At 34.9% G+C, this 19795-nt stretch overlaps 1 protein-coding gene across 4 annotated transcripts in view; it reads right to left on the bottom strand.

Moving 5' to 3' along the window:
• Nucleotides 1-19795, bottom strand: part of LOC107689307 (mitogen-activated protein kinase-binding protein 1-like) — a 50242-nt gene that overhangs the window by 25912 nt on the left and 4535 nt on the right. For all 4 annotated transcript variants that reach the window (XM_016487250.1, XM_016487254.1, XM_016487252.1 and 1 more), the window contains exons 2-4: nucleotides 18810-18901; nucleotides 3303-3365; nucleotides 2340-2397 (exon numbers count right to left, since the gene is read on the bottom strand). In XM_016487250.1, the coding sequence (XP_016342736.1) occupies nucleotides 2340-2397; nucleotides 3303-3365; nucleotides 18810-18901 (213 nt within the window). The remainder of the gene's footprint in view (nucleotides 1-2339; nucleotides 2398-3302; nucleotides 3366-18809; nucleotides 18902-19795) is intronic.

Raw genomic sequence — 19795 nt, 5'->3', positions numbered from 1 at the left:
TGTGATCTATATAGAGAGAGAGAGAGAGAGAGAGAGAGAGAGAGAGAGATTATGAGGGCTGTCAACATGCTTTAGTTCAGACAATCTCCACACAAGAGCAATATCTACCAGATTAAGAATATTTATTTAGAAACATACAACCAACATATATAAATATATACATACTACCTTCCAAAAGTTTGGCATCAGTAAGATTTTTTTTTACGAATTGATACATTTATTCATCGAGGATACATTAATCAAAAGTGACTGATCAAAGGTGACAATAAAGATACTTATAATTTTACAAAATATTCTCTTTTACTTAACATATAATGCTATTCTTTTAAATTTTCTTTTCATCAAAAAATCCTGAAAAAAATGTAGCCAAGTTTTCACAAAAATATGAAGCAGCACAACTGTTTTCAACATTGACAATAATGAGAAATGTTTCTTGAGCATCTAATCATCATATTATAATATTTTTTGAAGGATCAGATGACACTGGAGATTTGAGTAACGGCTGCTGAAGATTCACTCAAGGAAATTTAATTTTAAAATATATTTAAATAGAAAATTGTATTTTTTAAATTGTATAATACTTCACAATATTATATTAAATTTTTTACTGTGTTTTTTGATCAAATAAATGCAGCCTTGGTGAGCATAAGAGAGTTATTTAAAAAAAATAAAAATAAATAAATAAAATAATTTATGTGTATATGTTATATATTATAGAAATGTCCTTGACTTTCCCTGGCCTGAAAAACACCATTTTGAATATCCCCTGATATTTTCATATTTTCTCTGACTGTGGGAACCTTGGATTTATATTTTGATGTATAGCAAGCATGTATTCAAGAGCACCTTTCCATTTTGTGCAATGCTTGTTTGTGCAACACGTTAACATAATTGTTGAGACAGGTCAGTTCAATCCCATGTTACGCAACTCCAATCAAGATGGATCATGTCAGATCACCGCAAACAAAAAGGAATGAATGAAGATTCATTCTGATTAATCTTACACAACATCCTGCTTTAATACAGGACTGTGCTGCCAACATCTAAACAGCTTTCAGTGCTGCTGGGGCTTCACAGTGAGAATGTGGGGGTCAGAGGTCGAACCACAGTGAGCCGACAAATGCCGACTCCAGACTGTTTCCGTCTCTTCCTTCAGGCACATTTTCTTTCTCTTCCTCCCTACATGCTCTCTTCCTTGCCCTTTCTTGGCGCTCTTGCTTTCACCTTTTTATGACAGCAGACACAGTCTGTGTGCAGGTTGGCACGCTGTTTGGTTAACGACATTCCTCAAAATATATATTTTTTGTGTGCGTGTTGCACAGAAGAAAGTCAGTCATACAGGTTTGGAACAACATGAAAGTGAATATGACAGAATTTTCATTTTTGGGTGACCCTTTAAGAATTATTATTATTTGTTTTTATAATGGATAACAAGCATTCCTCATTCAAATAATACACTCATTTTATTATATATAATAGTAAAATAATAATTTTATAGAGATTGCACTCACAAAGAGATTTTTAGCCCCCCCCAAAAAACTGCTTCAGAACTGAGCAGAACTACAAAAATGTATAATGACTATATAAATTTTCATGATTTGATTAAATAAATGTTTAAAGGCCTTGGAAATTATATTTTTGAAATTCCCTGATATTTCAGCATAATAGGGAACCTTTTAACACTCTAGCTAGAAACACTATTTCTACCACCTTTTTCTACTCAGATGACATAACTAAGTCTGCTCATAAAGGGAAAAATAATAATAATAACTGGTACTATCAATCCAGTTGACCAAATGATCCAATCAAATCGAGATAGACAAAATTAGCTTGCATTCTGCATTATTTCCCGCTAATATTTCTGATAATAAGTAATTTTTAATACTTTTTTAAATACTTTTAAATGTTTTAATACTGTTATCTTTTGTTTCAATCATTTAGTTTTATTCTGAAGGTTGTAATACTTTGTGTCTGTGTTTTATTACAATCTGGACATAACTTGCATGCTTCTGCGTGATTTATATATTGCAGTCAAAGCAATAAATCCCTCCTAATCCAAACGTTAGTGCTGCAAAATTGAGGAAGGAAAGCAATAGTCGTCACATTTGTCTGTACTTGACTCCACTGTGACAAGAGACAAATTACACTGATGGTTAGTCATTGCTCACAGAGATTTCAGATTTCAGGCCTGAAGGTGCAAGATAGAGAACTTTATTTTCATACAGCCGCCTACATCAGCTTTATCGAAGTATGAGATACTGCTCCAGAGCTCCTGACTTCCTATTAGATCATGTGATGTAACCACAAAGCACAGATATACTGAGCAATTGAGTACTTACCTCGCCCGTGACCACGTATTTGCCATCAGGAGAGAAGGAGACCGTAGTGATGGTTTTCCTGTGAGAGAGTGGACGGAAGTATTTAAGACAATGTTGAAGTGTATGCATCCTGCTATTTAAGAGACTTCCTCTCCATCTGGTCACCCATTTCTTATGATGATTATATGTTTGAGCATCCCAACACTATGATATTTGCTCAACCAGTGGCATGAGTTTGGGACAGGACTATCTGTTTGGTCAACCAGTGGCAGACAGGGTTGTGTGTTGGTAAGCCAGTTTGGTAAAACAATCATCATTTTAAGTATACACTGTTTAGTTCTTAAAAGAACCATTTATTTTCTTAGTGTAAAGAACATTTTAATAATCTTCCAAAAGGTTAAATAGCCATATGGATGAGATTATGAGGAGAAATGGTTAAACAAACAGCACTAACGAGTAGAAGAGATAACACCGGTGCCATTCACCAGTATATTACACACTTTTCAAACTACACATCCTCAGCATGATTATGATCACTGTTTTGCTTTAGTAACAGTTTCATATTGAATTTAAAGGGCTAATCTATTAGACTGTGGCTGTCATAAACTGTCAAATGCGGATTTACCAAGCTCAACGGCTCTGGCCCAAGCTGTGATACAAACAAAATGCTATTGGCTATTTAAAAAAGGGGGTGGGGCTGCTCAATATGTCCCGCCCTGTCTTTCAGTTGAAATTACGTCAACACATAGAATAACACCGCGTGTTTTAAAGCACTACAGTGGATCTTTAAAGAACATTTTTCCACTATAAAGAACCTTTTTTGGAACGGAAAGGTTACACAGATGTTGAAGGTTCTTCATGGAATCATCAATGCCAACAAAGCACCTTTATTTTTAAGAGTGTAGTACACTTGTGCAGCTAATGAGCCATAGGAAGTGGCATTTATCCATGTTCCACTTGGTTACAAAAGTATGAAAGTCTTACCTGGAGCTATTGAGGATATGATGCTGTTTGTTTTTCTTAGGGTTCAGTAGCACCACCACACACCTATAAAATGACAAAAGAAAGGGGTCATTAAAATGCTATTTAGCAGACACTTTCAATTCAAGACAACATAATGATCATTTTACTATGGTGACAGTTTTCTATGTGTGTTTTTTGGGTTTTGTGTTGTACGGGTGCAGTGCGTGACAGAGTCGAGTCTCATCCTCTGTGTTTTTCATCTCCCAAATACAGGAACAATCTCAATCCTTTTCAAAGAATGAAAAACAAACACAAGCCCTTTACAGCCTTTTATATGGAAGTACTGTAGAGCTGGTCCTATAAAGACTGCCTGAGACAATGTCAGATGGGGGAAATTACCTGCTGTACTGCAGACAGAAAAGGAAGGCAGTCAGACAAACAGAACACAGAGGAAATACGTCAATGACCACAGCAGAATCCTTCATATTTAGTACACTCAGAAAAATAACGACAAACTGCTAAAACACAAATTGTCTTACAAATAAATAAAATGCTGAAGTCCCTACTAAAAGTAAAATGCTGATTCAGAGACAGTGCTTAAATCAGTTTTCAGAAAAACAAAAACACCCTGCCATGCATTTACACAGCCACCCAAAGGAGATGAGTCAACACTCTTCAGCTCGGTGCATTTGCATCATAATCTGATACATTAATTGCAACTAAAATCAAACAACTAAATATATAAATAAAGTTATAGATAAATAAACAGATAGTTGGATGAATAGATGGATAGATTTAAGCATATATAGATAAATAATAATTGTTATTATAGAATATTATATTTACAGTTTTTAAATTAATGTACAATTGTACAGTATATGATGTAGAATTACAATAAAATATATAGCATAAAAAATCAAAAATAAATGTTATTATATATACAGTGGGTACGGAAAGTATTCAGACCCCCTTAAATTGGTTCTACACCTTCATTTGAGTCCAGCTGTGTTTGATTATACTGATTGGACTTGATTAGGAAAGCCACACACCTGTCTATATAAGACCTTACAGCTCACAGTGCATGTCAGCGCAAATGAGAATCATGAGGTCAAAGGAACTGCCTGAAGAGCTCAGAGACAGAATTGTGGCAAGGCACAGATCTGGCCAAGGTTACAAAAAAATTTCTGCTGCACTTAAGGTTCCTAAGAGAAGAGTGAAAAATTTAAGGGGGTCTGAATACTTTCCGTACCCACTGTATATACATATATATATATATATATATAAAATAAAGATATAGATAGACATATTGATAGATGTATAGATGGATAGAGATAAGCTTATATAGATGATTATAATAATATATTTATATATAAATATATACATATAGCATAAATTAATACATTCTGAAATAAATTAAATATTTTAGATTAGTGCTGGGTGATTTGGCAAAAAATTAAATCTCGATGTTTTTCAGAACGTTTGACCGATTCCGATTTTTTTTACGATTTTTAACTAGTCAACTTAAAAATGTAACTACAACATGATTCAAATAACTTTTTCTTTATTAACCCTCTAGTTGAAAAAAAAAAATCTATTCCAAGACATTCCCTCCACACATGAAGTTGTCAACATGATGTAATTGTTAAACAAATCACTTGTTAAATATCTTTGCAGAAAAGATGCACGAACTACATACATGTTATATGTTCAGAAATAATAGGCTACAATGAAAATGCTTCAAAAAAAATTCTCAACAGTCAATGTAATTCAAATTCAAAATGACTGACTTTATACATAGAATCCAAAAATTGTACATTTGTAAACTGCACACTTGTAAATATATCTGTACATTCATTTAAACAGTTACATTTCTCTATATTCCTACTTCTGTATATAGTGCATTATTTAATTTTCTGTTTTTCTTATATTAGTGTTATACTCCATCTCTACTGTGTAATTCCTATGTCTGCTGCACTAGTTTGCACTATTTCCATACTTTCTTCTGCACTGGAAGCTCCTGTCACCAAGTCAAATTCCTTGTGTGTGTAAACATACTTGGTAATAAAGCTCTTTCTGACTTCTGACGGTATAACACCAATAGACTATTAATAATAAATGTTCTGTGAAAACAATGAACAGTAGCCTGTCACCATGATGCAAACATGAAATATCAGACAATACAGTAGTAGTTCTTTACAGGTTTTTTTTATTCGATTGTGCAGCTTTTCCATTGTTTTTGCTATGTAAACATGGACGTGTTTGACTGTTGCGCTCTCGCGTCTCTTGCAGCGTCTCATACATTAAAATGGCATTTTAAAAACGCGGCGTTCACGTTAAGAGAAGTTCAACTCCCATCTTCTTGCATGTTTTTCCTTTTCCTCTGCATCTTTGTCAACACAAAAGCGCATTCTGTGTGAATGGCGCCACGTTAATCACGTGCGTCGACATGCGGTTGGATCGTTCTTTTCTTTTTACTGTTAATACCGGCATATTGTCAAAGTGTCTAGTTCTGACCTTTGGTAATATTTCTATTTAAAATCGCGATTCCTCGATTTAAAAAAATTAAATCGTGGCAAAACATTAAATTCGAATTAATCGATAAGATCGGAAAAATCGCCCAGCCCTATTTTAGATTTATTATAATTTATACTCATATAAAATATAATTATTGGAGGGGGAAGGAAGGACAAAATTGTAAAGGGTCAGGGTACCTGCTACGCACCTTTTTAGAGTTCAGGGTCCATGTTTGCTGCTTACACACGTTTTTAAGACTCTTGACATCGAACATGACAGATAATCAAGAGTTTTATTTGAGGTAATTAGTAGCAAGTAAACAGGATATCCTTTGAAAACCAAAGTCATATTACAAAAATTCTTACCAAAAGAACTTCCATGAATTTTGTTATTTTACATTTCATCCTCACTAAATCTCACATTTTAAAAAACAAACCACAGCTGACAGTTTGGCAAGCCACTCAGGAAGCCCCATCCTGTCTAAATGGGGGATTCTTAGACAGAATCAAATAATGTGCAAACGTGTAGCAGACTTTATAGGGATAATCAAATTTTGGCCGCGGTGAAACTACATATTCAGAGTAAAGGTCTCTTCCACTGGCTGAGGTCCAGGTCTATAGGTCAATTTAAACACAACACACACACACAAAGTACAGACGTTCCTCTCGTTGATAGCAGAGGAGCGGATCCAGCGAGAGCTTGATGGGGCGACGCGGAATGAAAAAGTTTTTAAGGAGTCGCGGCAATAGAGGAGGCGCAACTATAAGGACATGTGAATAATCCCGCCCACTCTAAAGCGGTACTGAACTGCAGTGGAAACGTAAACCGAGCTGTGCCGTGCCGAGTCGTACCATGCAGTGGAAAAGCGCCAAAAGAGAACGGAGTGCACAGCTTCTCTTTCTTCTGGTGTCAGTAGCAGAGATGAGCGAGACAAAGCCACACAAGTGCTCGGTCTCCCCCGGCCACAGGAAGAGCCCTGTTTGGAATCTGTCAAGTCAAAGCCTCCCTGTCGTCCAGCTCTGTGCTTTACGAGCACGTCTGAGAAGAGAGGGACAGAACAGATGACCTCATGCTTTAATAGCACATTACTCATGTCTCTATAAACCACTGATGCCAAAGACAGGGAGGAGTGGAACTTCATTGTTGGCAAGTAATACCATTAATGGATCTCCTGCACTATATATAAGCCGAGCTGCTGATGGGACTGACAGGCCTTGGATCAATGACTATGCAAGCCTGTTGTAAGAGCATCTATGGCTCATTCCATTACAAAGATAAGCTGATATGAATCAGTGCACAGTCAGCAAATGTGCCTGACCTTGCATTTACAAGTGTGACCGCCCATCATTCACTCATGAACCACACTCAGACCTTTCATTGACCTCAAAAATTGGCAATATTTTCCCAAAACTATCTGATTGGCTGCTTCTAAAAAACTTGTGCACAGGTTTTATCAGTCTGCTGGGAAACAAAATTGCATGTACAAGGTGCCAGGTTGCTCCAAAGAGCACTTCAGAGGAAGAACTACAATAGTGTGTTGCAACATTGAATCTTTGAAGAATATTTAGATATTTTGTTTAAGCAAGTAAATGGGAGGTATCACAAACTAACAGAGTACAAAATTTTAACAGAATTTATTAATCAAGTTTAATGTAAATTTCTACATACACTAATACATCAACAATGAACTATACATTTTTTACAGCATTTTTTAATCTTTTTTTTAATGTTAGTTAATAAAAACACATCTGTTCATTGTTTGTTCATGCAGTTCACAACTAATTTTAACAGACAACATTTGATTTAAAAATGTATTAGTAAATGTGGGAAATCAGGGTTACAGTTAATTAAAACGGAATCTAAAATTAAAACAATTAATTTTTTTCCTTAAAAACATGTTAACTGAAATTAAATACAAAAATGTTTTTCAACATTTCTCATTTTAATTTAGTTTAACTTGATGTATTAATAACAAAAAATAATTATATACGTAAACAACTACGAAATATTACAAAACACAACACAAAATAACTACAAAATTAAAAATGTAAACAAAAACAGAAAATATAAAAATAAAAACTGATTTAACTAACTAAAAATAATAAATGCGGTAGAAGTATTGTTCACTGTTAGTTCATGTTAACTAATGTAGTTGACTAATGTTAACAAACGAACCCTCAGTGTAAAGTGTTACCCAATGCAATAGTATATTTATGAATTAACATTAATTTAGATTAATAAATACTGTAAAACGTGTTGTTCATTGTTAGTTCAGATAATTCAATGTTAACAAATATGATCTTATCGTAAAATCTAAATCAGGATATCTTTGAACAATATATTCTGCTTTGTTTGAGTTTTGTTCATGTAATCTTCAGGTGGATGTTGTTATTGATGAGTTATTGTTATATTGATGTCAAATTTATATTTAGCTGCCTTAAATGTCACATAACTAAGCCAACAGCACAGCAACAGTGTGAGCAGGATCATGTTTTTCCACAACACTTGTCTTAGAAAACAAGGTTACACTAAATCGAGCCAGCAAATGAACCCTAACAAGTGAACATCGAATTTAATCAGCTAACACACCAAGGCATTGAATTGTGCCTAACGAAGTCTTGAGACATAATTGTTTTCAAAAATAAACTATAAAAGCACCCAAAGCACAGTCTATTTCACAGAAATCAGAAGGGAAACTCTAAAAATGATTCAGTGCTTATGTTATGAGATGATGTAGGATAAACATCATTGTTTGAGCTGTTATATAAACAAAAGCTTTTATTAAACCATTTTTAGTACTATTATAGTATTTAATAATATTTTGAATTAGCTTTTATTTTTATATTTTCAGTTTTCATTTTACTTTTTGTTTATGTTTTAGTAATATGTGCTTTTGCCATTTGTATTAGTTTTTGTTTAAAAATATTTCTATTTAGCTTTAATTTTTTCCCGTTTTAGTCATTTCTATTAGTCATTTTTTAAACTTATTTATAAGTTTTTCATCTAGTATTTTTATTTTCGCTGTAATTTAATTACCAAAAACATTGAGTTTTAGTTAACAATAACACTGGATCATTTGTTCACTCAGTCAGTCAAAACTGTTTAAATCTGTACCTTAACCTGAAAACAATCAGTGTAGATCTTTGAAAGGACTCACATTTTACTCTATGAGCACTGAGATAAACATTCCACCACCAGAATCAACAACTGAAATTAAACCAGTTTTTGTGTTACTCAATATTTTTTTGTTGGTAATAAAAGATGCATGTTCCCTCTGGCATTTCAACACAGACTCTCCTCCAGATCTCCTCCCGGAAGCCTGTTCTCTCAGTATGGAAGAGAAACCTCTGCTTTGGGAAGATCATTGTAGGTTTGAACTGGATAATAATGCCGTTTCTCTCCGGTGAGCAGATCTAGAGGAGAAATGAGGGCAGAATGCCCAAACTCTCACAGATCAACTCGAGTATGACTAAAGACTGACCGCGCAGAGCCAACGAGATGATTCAAGTTACTCTATGCACAACATGAACACTTTCTCACAGAGAAAGTTATTTAAAGTAGATTCTTCACTATACAGTTTCAGCCCAGAGCTAAACTCAAATTTCTATGAAAATCTGCAGTTTTCAGTAGAATTCTATACAGTTTTGACTGATATCATATGAATGTCATTGTACCATTTCAAACATGAGAACTTTATGAGAAAAGCTTAGCAATGAGGACGTTTATATGAACGATTCTGCGTAAAACGAGTTATCAAGTAATGACCATGGCTCTTGCATGTGAATACATTGGCTGTTGTTGTGAAACTCTGCAGGGCCCACATGTGCCATCATGTGCTTCTTGCAAAATGGAAAAAGCTGATCCAGCTCATTATCTCACCTAGCAGGGAATCGAATAAGCCAAGTGGAGTGTAGTAGTGCACAGGTCAAGCAAATGACTACATGCTCCAATGATTTTAGGCCACCAAACCCTCTAAAGTTCTCCCTATCTCCATAACCAGACTATTATAAACAGATACAGTGACATTACATTTTGATAGCAGCTTGTTAAATGTAAAATGCAAAGTACATATGGACATCCAAAACAGTTAGTCAGTATTCAAAGTTGCTGTCAGGTTGGCATGAAGAATTTCATAAGTGAAATTTCTTAAAAATTCTTAAGATAGTTCTAAAATATCTTTCTTTTTCTTTAGCCAGAAGCAACAATCTGAAGTTAAAAACGTCTTAATGCATTTGTTTCTTACAAACATGCAGCTTTTCACTTCACAAGACCTTAATTAGGGCCCTATGAAATCCGTTTTTACCAAATTCAGTTGTATTTTTTTGCAAATTCTATTTTTTCCACTTTAATTTTTCTGGATTCCATTTTTTTCCTTTTAAATTTTTCTAGACTCTATTTTAATAGTTAAATTAAAAAATATTAATAAAAAACATCTAATTAATTGAAATCATGAAACTTTCACAATTTAACAGCAATTGTTTTTTTCAAATTCTGTTTTCCATTAATTTTCTGGATTCCAATTTAATGGTTCCATTAAATTTTAATAAACAAAAGCATCTCTAATTAATCGATTTATACAAAAATTTCTTTATTTTTTTCCTCAGAAATACTGTGTTGTGTATTTACATTTTTCTGGTAAATATTCCTGAAAAAATAATGTTTTAATAATAATTTTATTATTAGCAGTAGTACTATCATTACATTAAATAATATATTTCTGTCACAGTTTCTTCAAGTTAAACCGAACTTCTATTTTGACGGGTTGCTGCGAAGACCTTTAAGTTTCTGTTTGTACATGATATGACGATAGTTTTTCTCAAAAGAAACTGTAAAATGCTCATGAAGTGACTCAGAGCAGTTCTAGAGATTGTTTATGTGTTCATGTACTCATATTTTGAAGCGGCAGAGGCTGAAGAAACCGCGCGTCTGTGCCATGCATTCACACAGAGACACGCAGAACATGCAGATTCATATTGAAATACTATTTTTGCGGCTTAATATTCACAGACACTAGTCCTAGTTCATATTGCATTTTGATGTAGGTGTACTGACCTACTTTTGATTTATTAATCTAAAATTTGGCCAATTCTGTGACATTCCGCATTATACAGTAAATTCCATTTTTATGACTGGATTCCGCAATTCCATCTACGGTTTATGCATCGCAGAAATCATAGGGCCCTACCCCTACATAATTGAAGGGCTGGAGACATGCGCATTACTTGTGGATTATTGTGAGGTTTTTAACAGCTGTTTGGTCTCTCATTCTGACGGCACCCATTCACTGCAGAGGATCCACTGGTGAGCAACTGATGGAATGCTACATTTACATCCAAAGAAACTACATCTTGTATGTCCTTGGGGCAAGTTTTCATTTTTGGGTGAACTATTCGTTTAAGCAATGTTTTTGGGAATACAAAATATTCTTAACTTCATTCTCAAGTTAGAAAATAAGAAAATGGCTGTTGGTCGCTAGATATGACTTGCGTGCCCTTCTTCATGGCAAAATCTGTGAATTTTTTTCACCCATTTTGTTGTCCACCGACAAAAATGGTCTGATCACAAAATAATATCAAACAAGTTACAGTACGTTAAGCTTAATACTTAAGGTTAGAGATTTTAACAAACTCTTAATCCTAACTAAGAGCCACAGTAATTAGCAAGCATTGCTAACTAGCATTCCAGTCAAAAGTGGACTGCTACCAATGATTAGACAGAAGCAACAGGTTCTTGTGTGCTGATTAAATATTTGAGTCAGCGTTACTATGAACATCATCAAGTGTGATACAAAACTGAGAAACTGTCCATTCATTCTAGAAAGTACTTAAAACAAGCTCAAAGCTGATGTATGGCAAAGGCTAAAGATAACCAGATCACAAACAGCTCGTGTTATGGTCTCTCAGGTTTCACAACTGTTCTGGGTGTAGACAGTTTCGTGTGCGTCTCTCTCTGTGTGTGTGTGTGTGTGTGTGTGTGTGTGTGTGTGTGTGTGTGTGTGTGCACAAGAGTTCAAGACGAGGCAGATCAAATGTTGTGGCCAGTAAATGAGGACAGTTGTAGTCTTCCTCCATCTGGTGAGTGGGATAAAACACTGACAGGTGGTGAGGCGCACACACAGGCATCACTCCCCATCACAATCAAAGACTTCCAGGAGTATTGCTTTCCAGGACCGAGCCCAGCTGTAAGTCTGGCTATTAGCAGGACCTCCCCATTGATCCAGGCCTGTTCGCTCCTCTGCTTCAGACAGATGGTGACCAGGATGCCCTAATCCTGTGCGTCTGGGCCCAGCAGTCAGCAAGCTTTCAGATGGCAGAGGATTATGCACTGTAGGGATGACCTGCTACTATGCTGTGCTTGGGCAACCTTCCTGCTTATCTGCTCTGTGCCACTATCGTCACCAAACGCAATTGCAAACATAAGGATAAATAACATAAATAAATGAATAATGTTTTCAAACAGGTTTCTATAGATTTAAAAAAATAAAAAGATAAAAACTATGATATATTATACATTTTACATACTGACACACAACACTGGTCAAAAGTTTGGAAAAATTAAGATTTTTGTATGTTTTTGAAATAAGTCACTTATGCTAATCAAGACTGCATTTACTTGATCAAAAATAATAAAAACAGTAATATCATAAAATAATATTACTTGGTGCTCAGTTATTATCAATTATTGGTGCTCAATTATTAATAATGGTTTTATTATTATCAATGTTGAAAACAGTTGTTTTTTCAGGATTCTTTATTGAATAGAAAGTGCAAAGGAACAGCTTTTATTTGAAATATAAATCTTTTGTTATACATTATACCATTATAAATGTCTTAACATGTCCTTGCTGAATAAAAGTATGAATTTCTTTTTTCTTTAGATTACTTACCCCAAATTTCTGAATGGTAGTTTCCACAAAGTTTCCACAAAAATATTAAGCAGAAAAAAACTGCTTTCAACAATAATAGGAAATGTTTCTTGAGCAGCAAATCAGCATATTAGAATGATTTCTGAAAGATCATGTGACACTGAAGACTGGAGTAATGATGCTGAAAATTCAGCTTTGCATCACAGAATAAATTATATAAAAATGTTCTTTGAAATTGTAATAATATTTTACAATATTACTGCATAAGAAACATTAGCATAAGAAACTTCTTACATAAACATAAAAAAAAAAAAACATGACAAGTATATAATGTCAGTTTTGTTTTATCTATTTATATAGTCAGATGCAGCTGGTGCATGCAAATATAAAATATACTTGGGTCAAAGACGAAAAAGGGTTTAAGCATAAAAACAATACTGCTTTAAATTGCTGTTGTTTTTCCAAAAAAAAAAAAAAAAAAAACCATTAAAAAGTTTTCTGTTTCATATAATTGTATTTTTGTTTTTCTGACCAAAAACTAAATATCATAAATTTTTCCCTGATTTTCAGAAGACACCCACTAAAATGTCATTCAGTGTAACAATCTTGTCAGGCATATTTATAACAAAAATCTATTTATGACATATTAAAAAACTAATTACTTTCACCCCAAATACTAATTAGTTGTTATTTTATATTTTTTAAATGTGCCACTGTCTGAGGTTTTGCCCATTTGTCAGTAAGAATTTTTTACTCATTTAAAACCCAATAAAATTTAATATGCTCCCTTATTTTTATATATATATTTTAATATGTACGTCAGAATAATGACAATGTAACATTATTTCAACCAATTTTTAAAATTTTATTCTCCAAAAACTTATTTGAAACCTTAAAAAGTAGACACTTTACTTACATTTAATGTGCTTTCTATGAACATAAAATCACTTTTGTAAATTTCTTTTGATGCGGACATCTTAATGTCTGTGACCCACTTACAGTCTGCTTTCATTGTAAGGAAAAGAGAAGGGTAAAACATTTTATTTTAAGATGAGAAATATTTCTTCATGTTTGTTGTGGCAAATTTTTATTTGAAATATTGCTTCTTTTGTCTTGTTTAATTCTCAACCTGTGAAAATTAGTTTTGGTAAGAAGCTGTCATCCCGGATCACAGATGGCAACATTACTCCTTTAAGTGACCATCATCTTTATGCAGTACATCACTAACCATGTACTTGTGGAAGAGGATGCTAGTAAAGGGATTCCACTGCTTTCGTACGGACCGGCCCTGCAAAAAACATCCTTCCGCAGTGACCTTCAAGGGAGTTAAACTGATCTATACATTTTTACAATTAGCCAACTGCTTGTACAACACAACTATGATTTTCAATTATTGTCCACAAAGCCTTTTTCAAGTACATGACTGCAGAGTCAGAATAAAAATTATAAAAATTTAAATCTATCCTAACATGGTCTCCAGCATGAGTGGCTTCTACTTGTTTTGTATTCCCACGGGTGTCTTTCGATTGCGGCTCTGCTCTTGGAGCGTGTGTGTGTTAGTGTGAGATGTCATTAGGGAGTGTGTGTGTGGAGCCGGAGAGCCTCACGAGCACTGAATACTGCAATGCAGCAGAGAGAACGGCCACACACACCACAGCAATGCTAAATCAACCTTTACTGCTACAACCTTCCTTTATTTTTTCACTCTGCCCATGTTACCCTTTCCTCCCATCCGTCATCCCCTTCTTTCATTTCTCCTCGTCGCATTGGTCCGTTCAGCTCTACTGACCCACTTTACTGCAGCGCACAAGGGCATGGGAGCCTCTGACACACATTTTCATGCATCTTTGATTAACACAGAGGGCCGCTTATTCATTATGCTCATATCTATTCTACAGTGAACGCCGCATTACAGCAGAACTCATTCATCATTCAAATGCTCGAATACAGTTCGCTGATGTTCCTGAGTGCAGAAATGAATAAATTAGCTAAGGGTGCCTTATTATTATAAATGACCTTGTAGATTTGCAATAAATTGATCCGTTTACTTCAGTACGTGTGTTCCATGCATAAATATGATTGTAATGGATGCACGTCATTTGTCTTTTTGCTTGTGCCTGCAAATTCACAGCAATGAGAGCTATACTGAGAACATTTCAACGCATGCTAAAACAACAGGTGCAACCATAACTTCCTCTGGATCTACAAGAAAAATGCTAAGAAATCAAAACGGCATGCGTCACTCAGCTTTTCCTGTCTGCATCTGGTTCTTCTGGTTTTTCCTGGCTTTGCGGAAGACTCTGTCCTAAACCACACATAAAGTATTCACCCCTCAGGATAACACTGACACTGTACTGTACAACATTGCCTAATATGGAGTTTTATAGTATTTCTCCTCAAGACAAATAGGAAAAACATTGTAAAACATTGTGAGAATCATGACAGGGTGTTTGAAAAGGGGCATGATATGGTTCGCTCAACGGCAAGGTCATGTTAAAGGGGTCATATGACGTTGCTAAAAAGAACAACTCGCGTTTGAACAGGCTGAGAGTCAGAAGCACCAGACTGTCCTTGCAAAGTTGGAATTGGCCCACTTTATAGAAACAGCCTTTGTGCACAGACAGCATTGTAGGCTACTCTCCCAGGAAACGGTCCTCCATAAAATCCGCTGCACACATCTGAATATTTGGGTTGAACTGTTCTGGAACAGTGTTGTAAATACAACTTAACCACTGATTTCTAGTTGTGTCCTCTTTTGGAAGGCCAAAAAAAGTAGTTTCGCTTTCAAAACGAAACATACAGCGTCTCCACGACATGGCGGCGGCAGCAACAATACTACAGCGAGAATCAAAGTTACGCCTTTTTTCTTTGCGTGAACATTTGGGCGGTGTTATGCAAATCTTCCCACACAGTGACGTAGATATGTGGGGGCGTGTTTAAACGAGGCGTTTTAGGAGGGCGGACGAATCTTAACTTTTATAAAGAATATCTCTTTGGGTTTGAGACTTTAGTCTTTGCAACTTTAGGGATCTTATGCACGAACAGCTTGTAACACTCCAAAGAGAAAGGAAAACTTGAAATTGCATCATATGACCCCTTTAAGTTAACATAAAATAAAAAATGACACCTTTTACTTTCTTAAAACACTTTTCTGGTCTCAACAAGAACAGTACTCAGGTAATATGTAATATACCAAGTTAATAATTAAGATTTTTTAATGTTATTGAAAGCACTAATTAAGATAGTTTAATGTTTTTGAAAAGAAAGTTTCTTATGCTCACCAAGTCTGCATTTACTTGATCAAAAATGCAGTAAAAACAACAATATTGTGAAATATTATTACAATTTAAAATAATTGTTTTCTATTTTAATATATTTTAAAATGTAATTTTATTCCTGTGATGGCAAAGCTGAATTATTTATATAGTCCAACTGAAATATATTTGTTAGTGCACGCAAATATAAAATATACTGACAGTCTTTTTCCTATCATTTTGCACTCCTTATTCTCCAGTTATATATTCTGTTTAAAATTAATTTTCAGAACAGGAATGCAAAACGACAGGAAATGACAGAATTGTATGTTTTAATATGAAGGTTAAAAACAAAACAGCAAAATGCATTACTGGCGGATGATCTATTCACACCAAATAGTTATAAAATAATAACATACTATAATAAAAACTAAAAGAAAAACAAACTCGTGGCATTTATAAACAAACAAGCTTTGTGGCACCAAATATGTGTAGCTACAGCAGTTTTGCACGTGTGACCCAAATTTTATATCATACTGGCCAGCAAGTTTCTCTCTCTCAAGATGAAAAATAAAATCTGCCCATCTGTCAAAATTTACCAGTGTGAATATTCACTACAAAAGCTGTAGCGCATATACTGAGATCATGCAGATAGAACCAGAGTGTACTTAAACCAGTCTAGTGCAAATGTACTCATTTAGGTACAATTCATGAAAACAGGACAACTCCCTGCAGATAGCCTCATCTTTAATTAATACACTACAGTCCAGAAGGAGTTAACTGCTCTTTTAGACCTGAATTAACATTCGTATTTAATTTGAATAATAATAATCCAAGATTTGATTTAATCTCAGAAGCTTTGAATGCACTTTGACCTCGCATTAGTCTTAAAGGTATGATCTAATAAATCTAACAAACTTGCAGGACAACACACTGCTGGGGAACATGCTTTGTGGAGGACTATGACTACAACAATGCAGACTTGGTTCCTTTACATTTACAGTGCATGCATAAAAATATGTGTGTACACGCATTTAATTGAAACTACAGTACCTCAGATAACCTCACATTTGTTTACAGCATCGGCACAGTATTATTCAAACAAGAAAATGCATTTCATGGCCCTCGTAAAGAACTGGCTTGGTATCTCAAAGACATGTGGGGTCTGTCAGTGGATCTGTGACAGCTGCATAAGCCTGCGCTAATTTTCCTACCTATAGCAAGCCAAGACATCTGCACCAAATGCTCGCTTGGCTCAATCAAACTGCTGACTTAGCATAGGGTGAGGTTTGTTATGGAAGCTGTGTGAGCCTTAAAAATAAAAAGAACACTTCTACTTTCCAATACTGCAGTCAACAGATTGCAGATTTGTTCAATACGTAATACTGTTCTAGCCAGGTCATGTTTAACTTTTTATAAGTTATGTTTTTTTAAGCATGCATTTTCAATGTTTCATCAGCTGAACAATCAACTATCCTGACAGTCTTGTTTTCTATTATAATATATTTTAAAATGTAATTTATTCCTGTGATGCAAAGCAGAATTTTCAGCATCATCAGTCTTAAGTGTCACCTGATCTATCAGAAATCATTCTAATATGCTGATTTGCTGCTCAAGAAACATTTCTTATTAATATCAATGTTGAAAACAGTTGTGCTGCTTAATATTTTTGTGGAAGCCAAGATACATTTTTCCAGGATTCTTTAAAGAATAGAAAGTAAAGAAAAAAAAAAAAAACAGCATTTGAAATATACATTATACATTATAAATGTCTTTACTGTCACTAGTGATCAAGTTAAAGCATCTTTGCTGAATAAAAGTATTAATAACTTTACTGACCCCAATCTTTAGAACAGTATTGTACACATATACAGTACATTTATGACTTGATTTTCAAACCTCTCCTCTTCATTAGGAGGATGACATGTTATGGCAACAGAGAGTTAGGAATTTAGTTCAGAGAACTCAAGATTAACTCGTTAATCAGATTACAAGCACCATGTGATGAGTAGAGGAAGGTTTTTTGCCTTTTATATACATGGACAGCACTGCTGGAGTCCCACTGACTATAGCTTTGTAGAGTAACACTGTAATCCATTTCATTTAATCTATGAAAAGTGAAATAAATAATAATCTTTCTAAAGTCTGAAGAAGAAATCTGAAAAAAAAAGTGATGAGACGTACAAAAAAATACTCTGGAAGTATACAGTGATGGTATCAGAATGTATAATAGCACTTATGATGATCCATGGTGCTCCAAAGTAATTGAAAGAATACTGTGGTATTGCTATTGGAATAATGTGTTCTACAATAAATCACAAGACCAGGTGCACTTTTCTAGAGATAAAATAGCCAAAGCAATTTTTATTCTTCGCCACTGCCCTAATTCAATCCATTTGGATGGCACAAATATTTAAATCAAGCTGTATTCATGCTTTGGAGAGAGAACCAAGCATACAGGATGCGTTGAGAGTCAAATTGTCTCTGTAAAACGCTAGACTAACTCGCAGGAGTTTATAGGCCGTGTCTGAAGCACACACTCAAAATGCTCTTTCAGATCCTAAATTTCCTGTTTGTACCACACCTAATTTCCCTCTGAGATCACTCATCTGTTATCAGACTCTTAACTGTCCTCTTTTCCTCTCTGTGGTTTCTTTTGCCAATAGGAATTTCCTGCATCACTTATGCTGATCAAGGATATTCATGTGAGTCACCAAGCTCTGTTTTTAGCAATGTGCTATAAAACTAACCACCTTTTGTGACTACCTCCAAAATGAGATCTGACTCACCATCATAGATCATCATTCCATTGACTACATTCACCTGGTTATTCAGGCAAGTGTCACAAAAATATATTTAAAAACTTGTCTTATTGTATGTAACTGAGTTACTTACCCGGCTGGGTAGGCAACCAGTCCTGAATGTGGGTCACACGCCAAAGCACGATTCCCAGCGGAAGTGATTCCCAGGACTTTCTCCAACGTCACCTGAGGAATTACATTAAAAAAAGTTTTGATGGGCACTACAAGATCATTAAAGTTACAAAGAGCCTTTAATGTCACATGAAGAGAAATAATATCATATCAGTTCAACTTTCACATCTGTAACATTATTTGAATGTTGTCTGATTACTGAATTATCCTTGAATATGAACAAAAATAAAATATATAAATTCAAATATTTTGAAATAAATAAAATATATAAATTAAAATATAAATGTTTTACAATATATATATTAAAGGGGTCCTATTATGCTTTTTCACTTTTTTAATTTTAGTGTGTAGTGTGTATTTTTGGGCATAAAAAAAGTTCACTCCAAAGGGAGATATTTCGTTTTTTTAAAAATCTCTTTTCAAGAACTACAACGAACGGCTCGTTTGGACTACAGCGTTGTTTTCCGGGCTTTGTGATATCACAAAGCGGCTCATTAGAATATCATTAAAAATAATTCCCGCCTACAGAAATTCGAATGGTTGGGGGGTGGGGAGGGGCGAGGTTGTGGTTAGAACGCTTGGTTGAGTGAGTGCATCAGACGAGACGACGAAGAAGAAGTGCTGCTGCAGAGTTAGTGCATCAGAGAAAACCAAGAAGAAAAGCTGCTGTGCTGTAGCGTCAATTTTTCGGCTTGTCTAGTACAATTCTTACAAGCACAACACGACGTAGCTGGGTGCCACGGACAGACGCCGAACGGCGCCGCTGGTGTGCCTACACTCATAGAAAATAATGTATTCGAATTTTAAAGACGTGGCGCGACGCGACGCTGCACTTCTCGTCCGGTGTGCGACCGCCTGAAATCCTGTATTTTTCACCTCCGTGCTTGTTTGGGCTTCCGAAAGCGGATGATGTCAGGAAACAGTGGTTGCAATTTATTTTTTAACTCT

The sequence above is a fragment of the Sinocyclocheilus anshuiensis genome, unplaced genomic scaffold, assembly GCF_001515605.1.
Source record: "Sinocyclocheilus anshuiensis isolate Anshui unplaced genomic scaffold, SAMN03320099.WGS_v1.1 scaffold1006, whole genome shotgun sequence".
NCBI classification, from domain to species: Eukaryota; Metazoa; Chordata; class Actinopteri; order Cypriniformes; family Cyprinidae; genus Sinocyclocheilus; species Sinocyclocheilus anshuiensis.
Note: the sequence above shows the minus strand (reverse complement) of the source record. Positions and strands in the feature narration are given on the sequence as shown.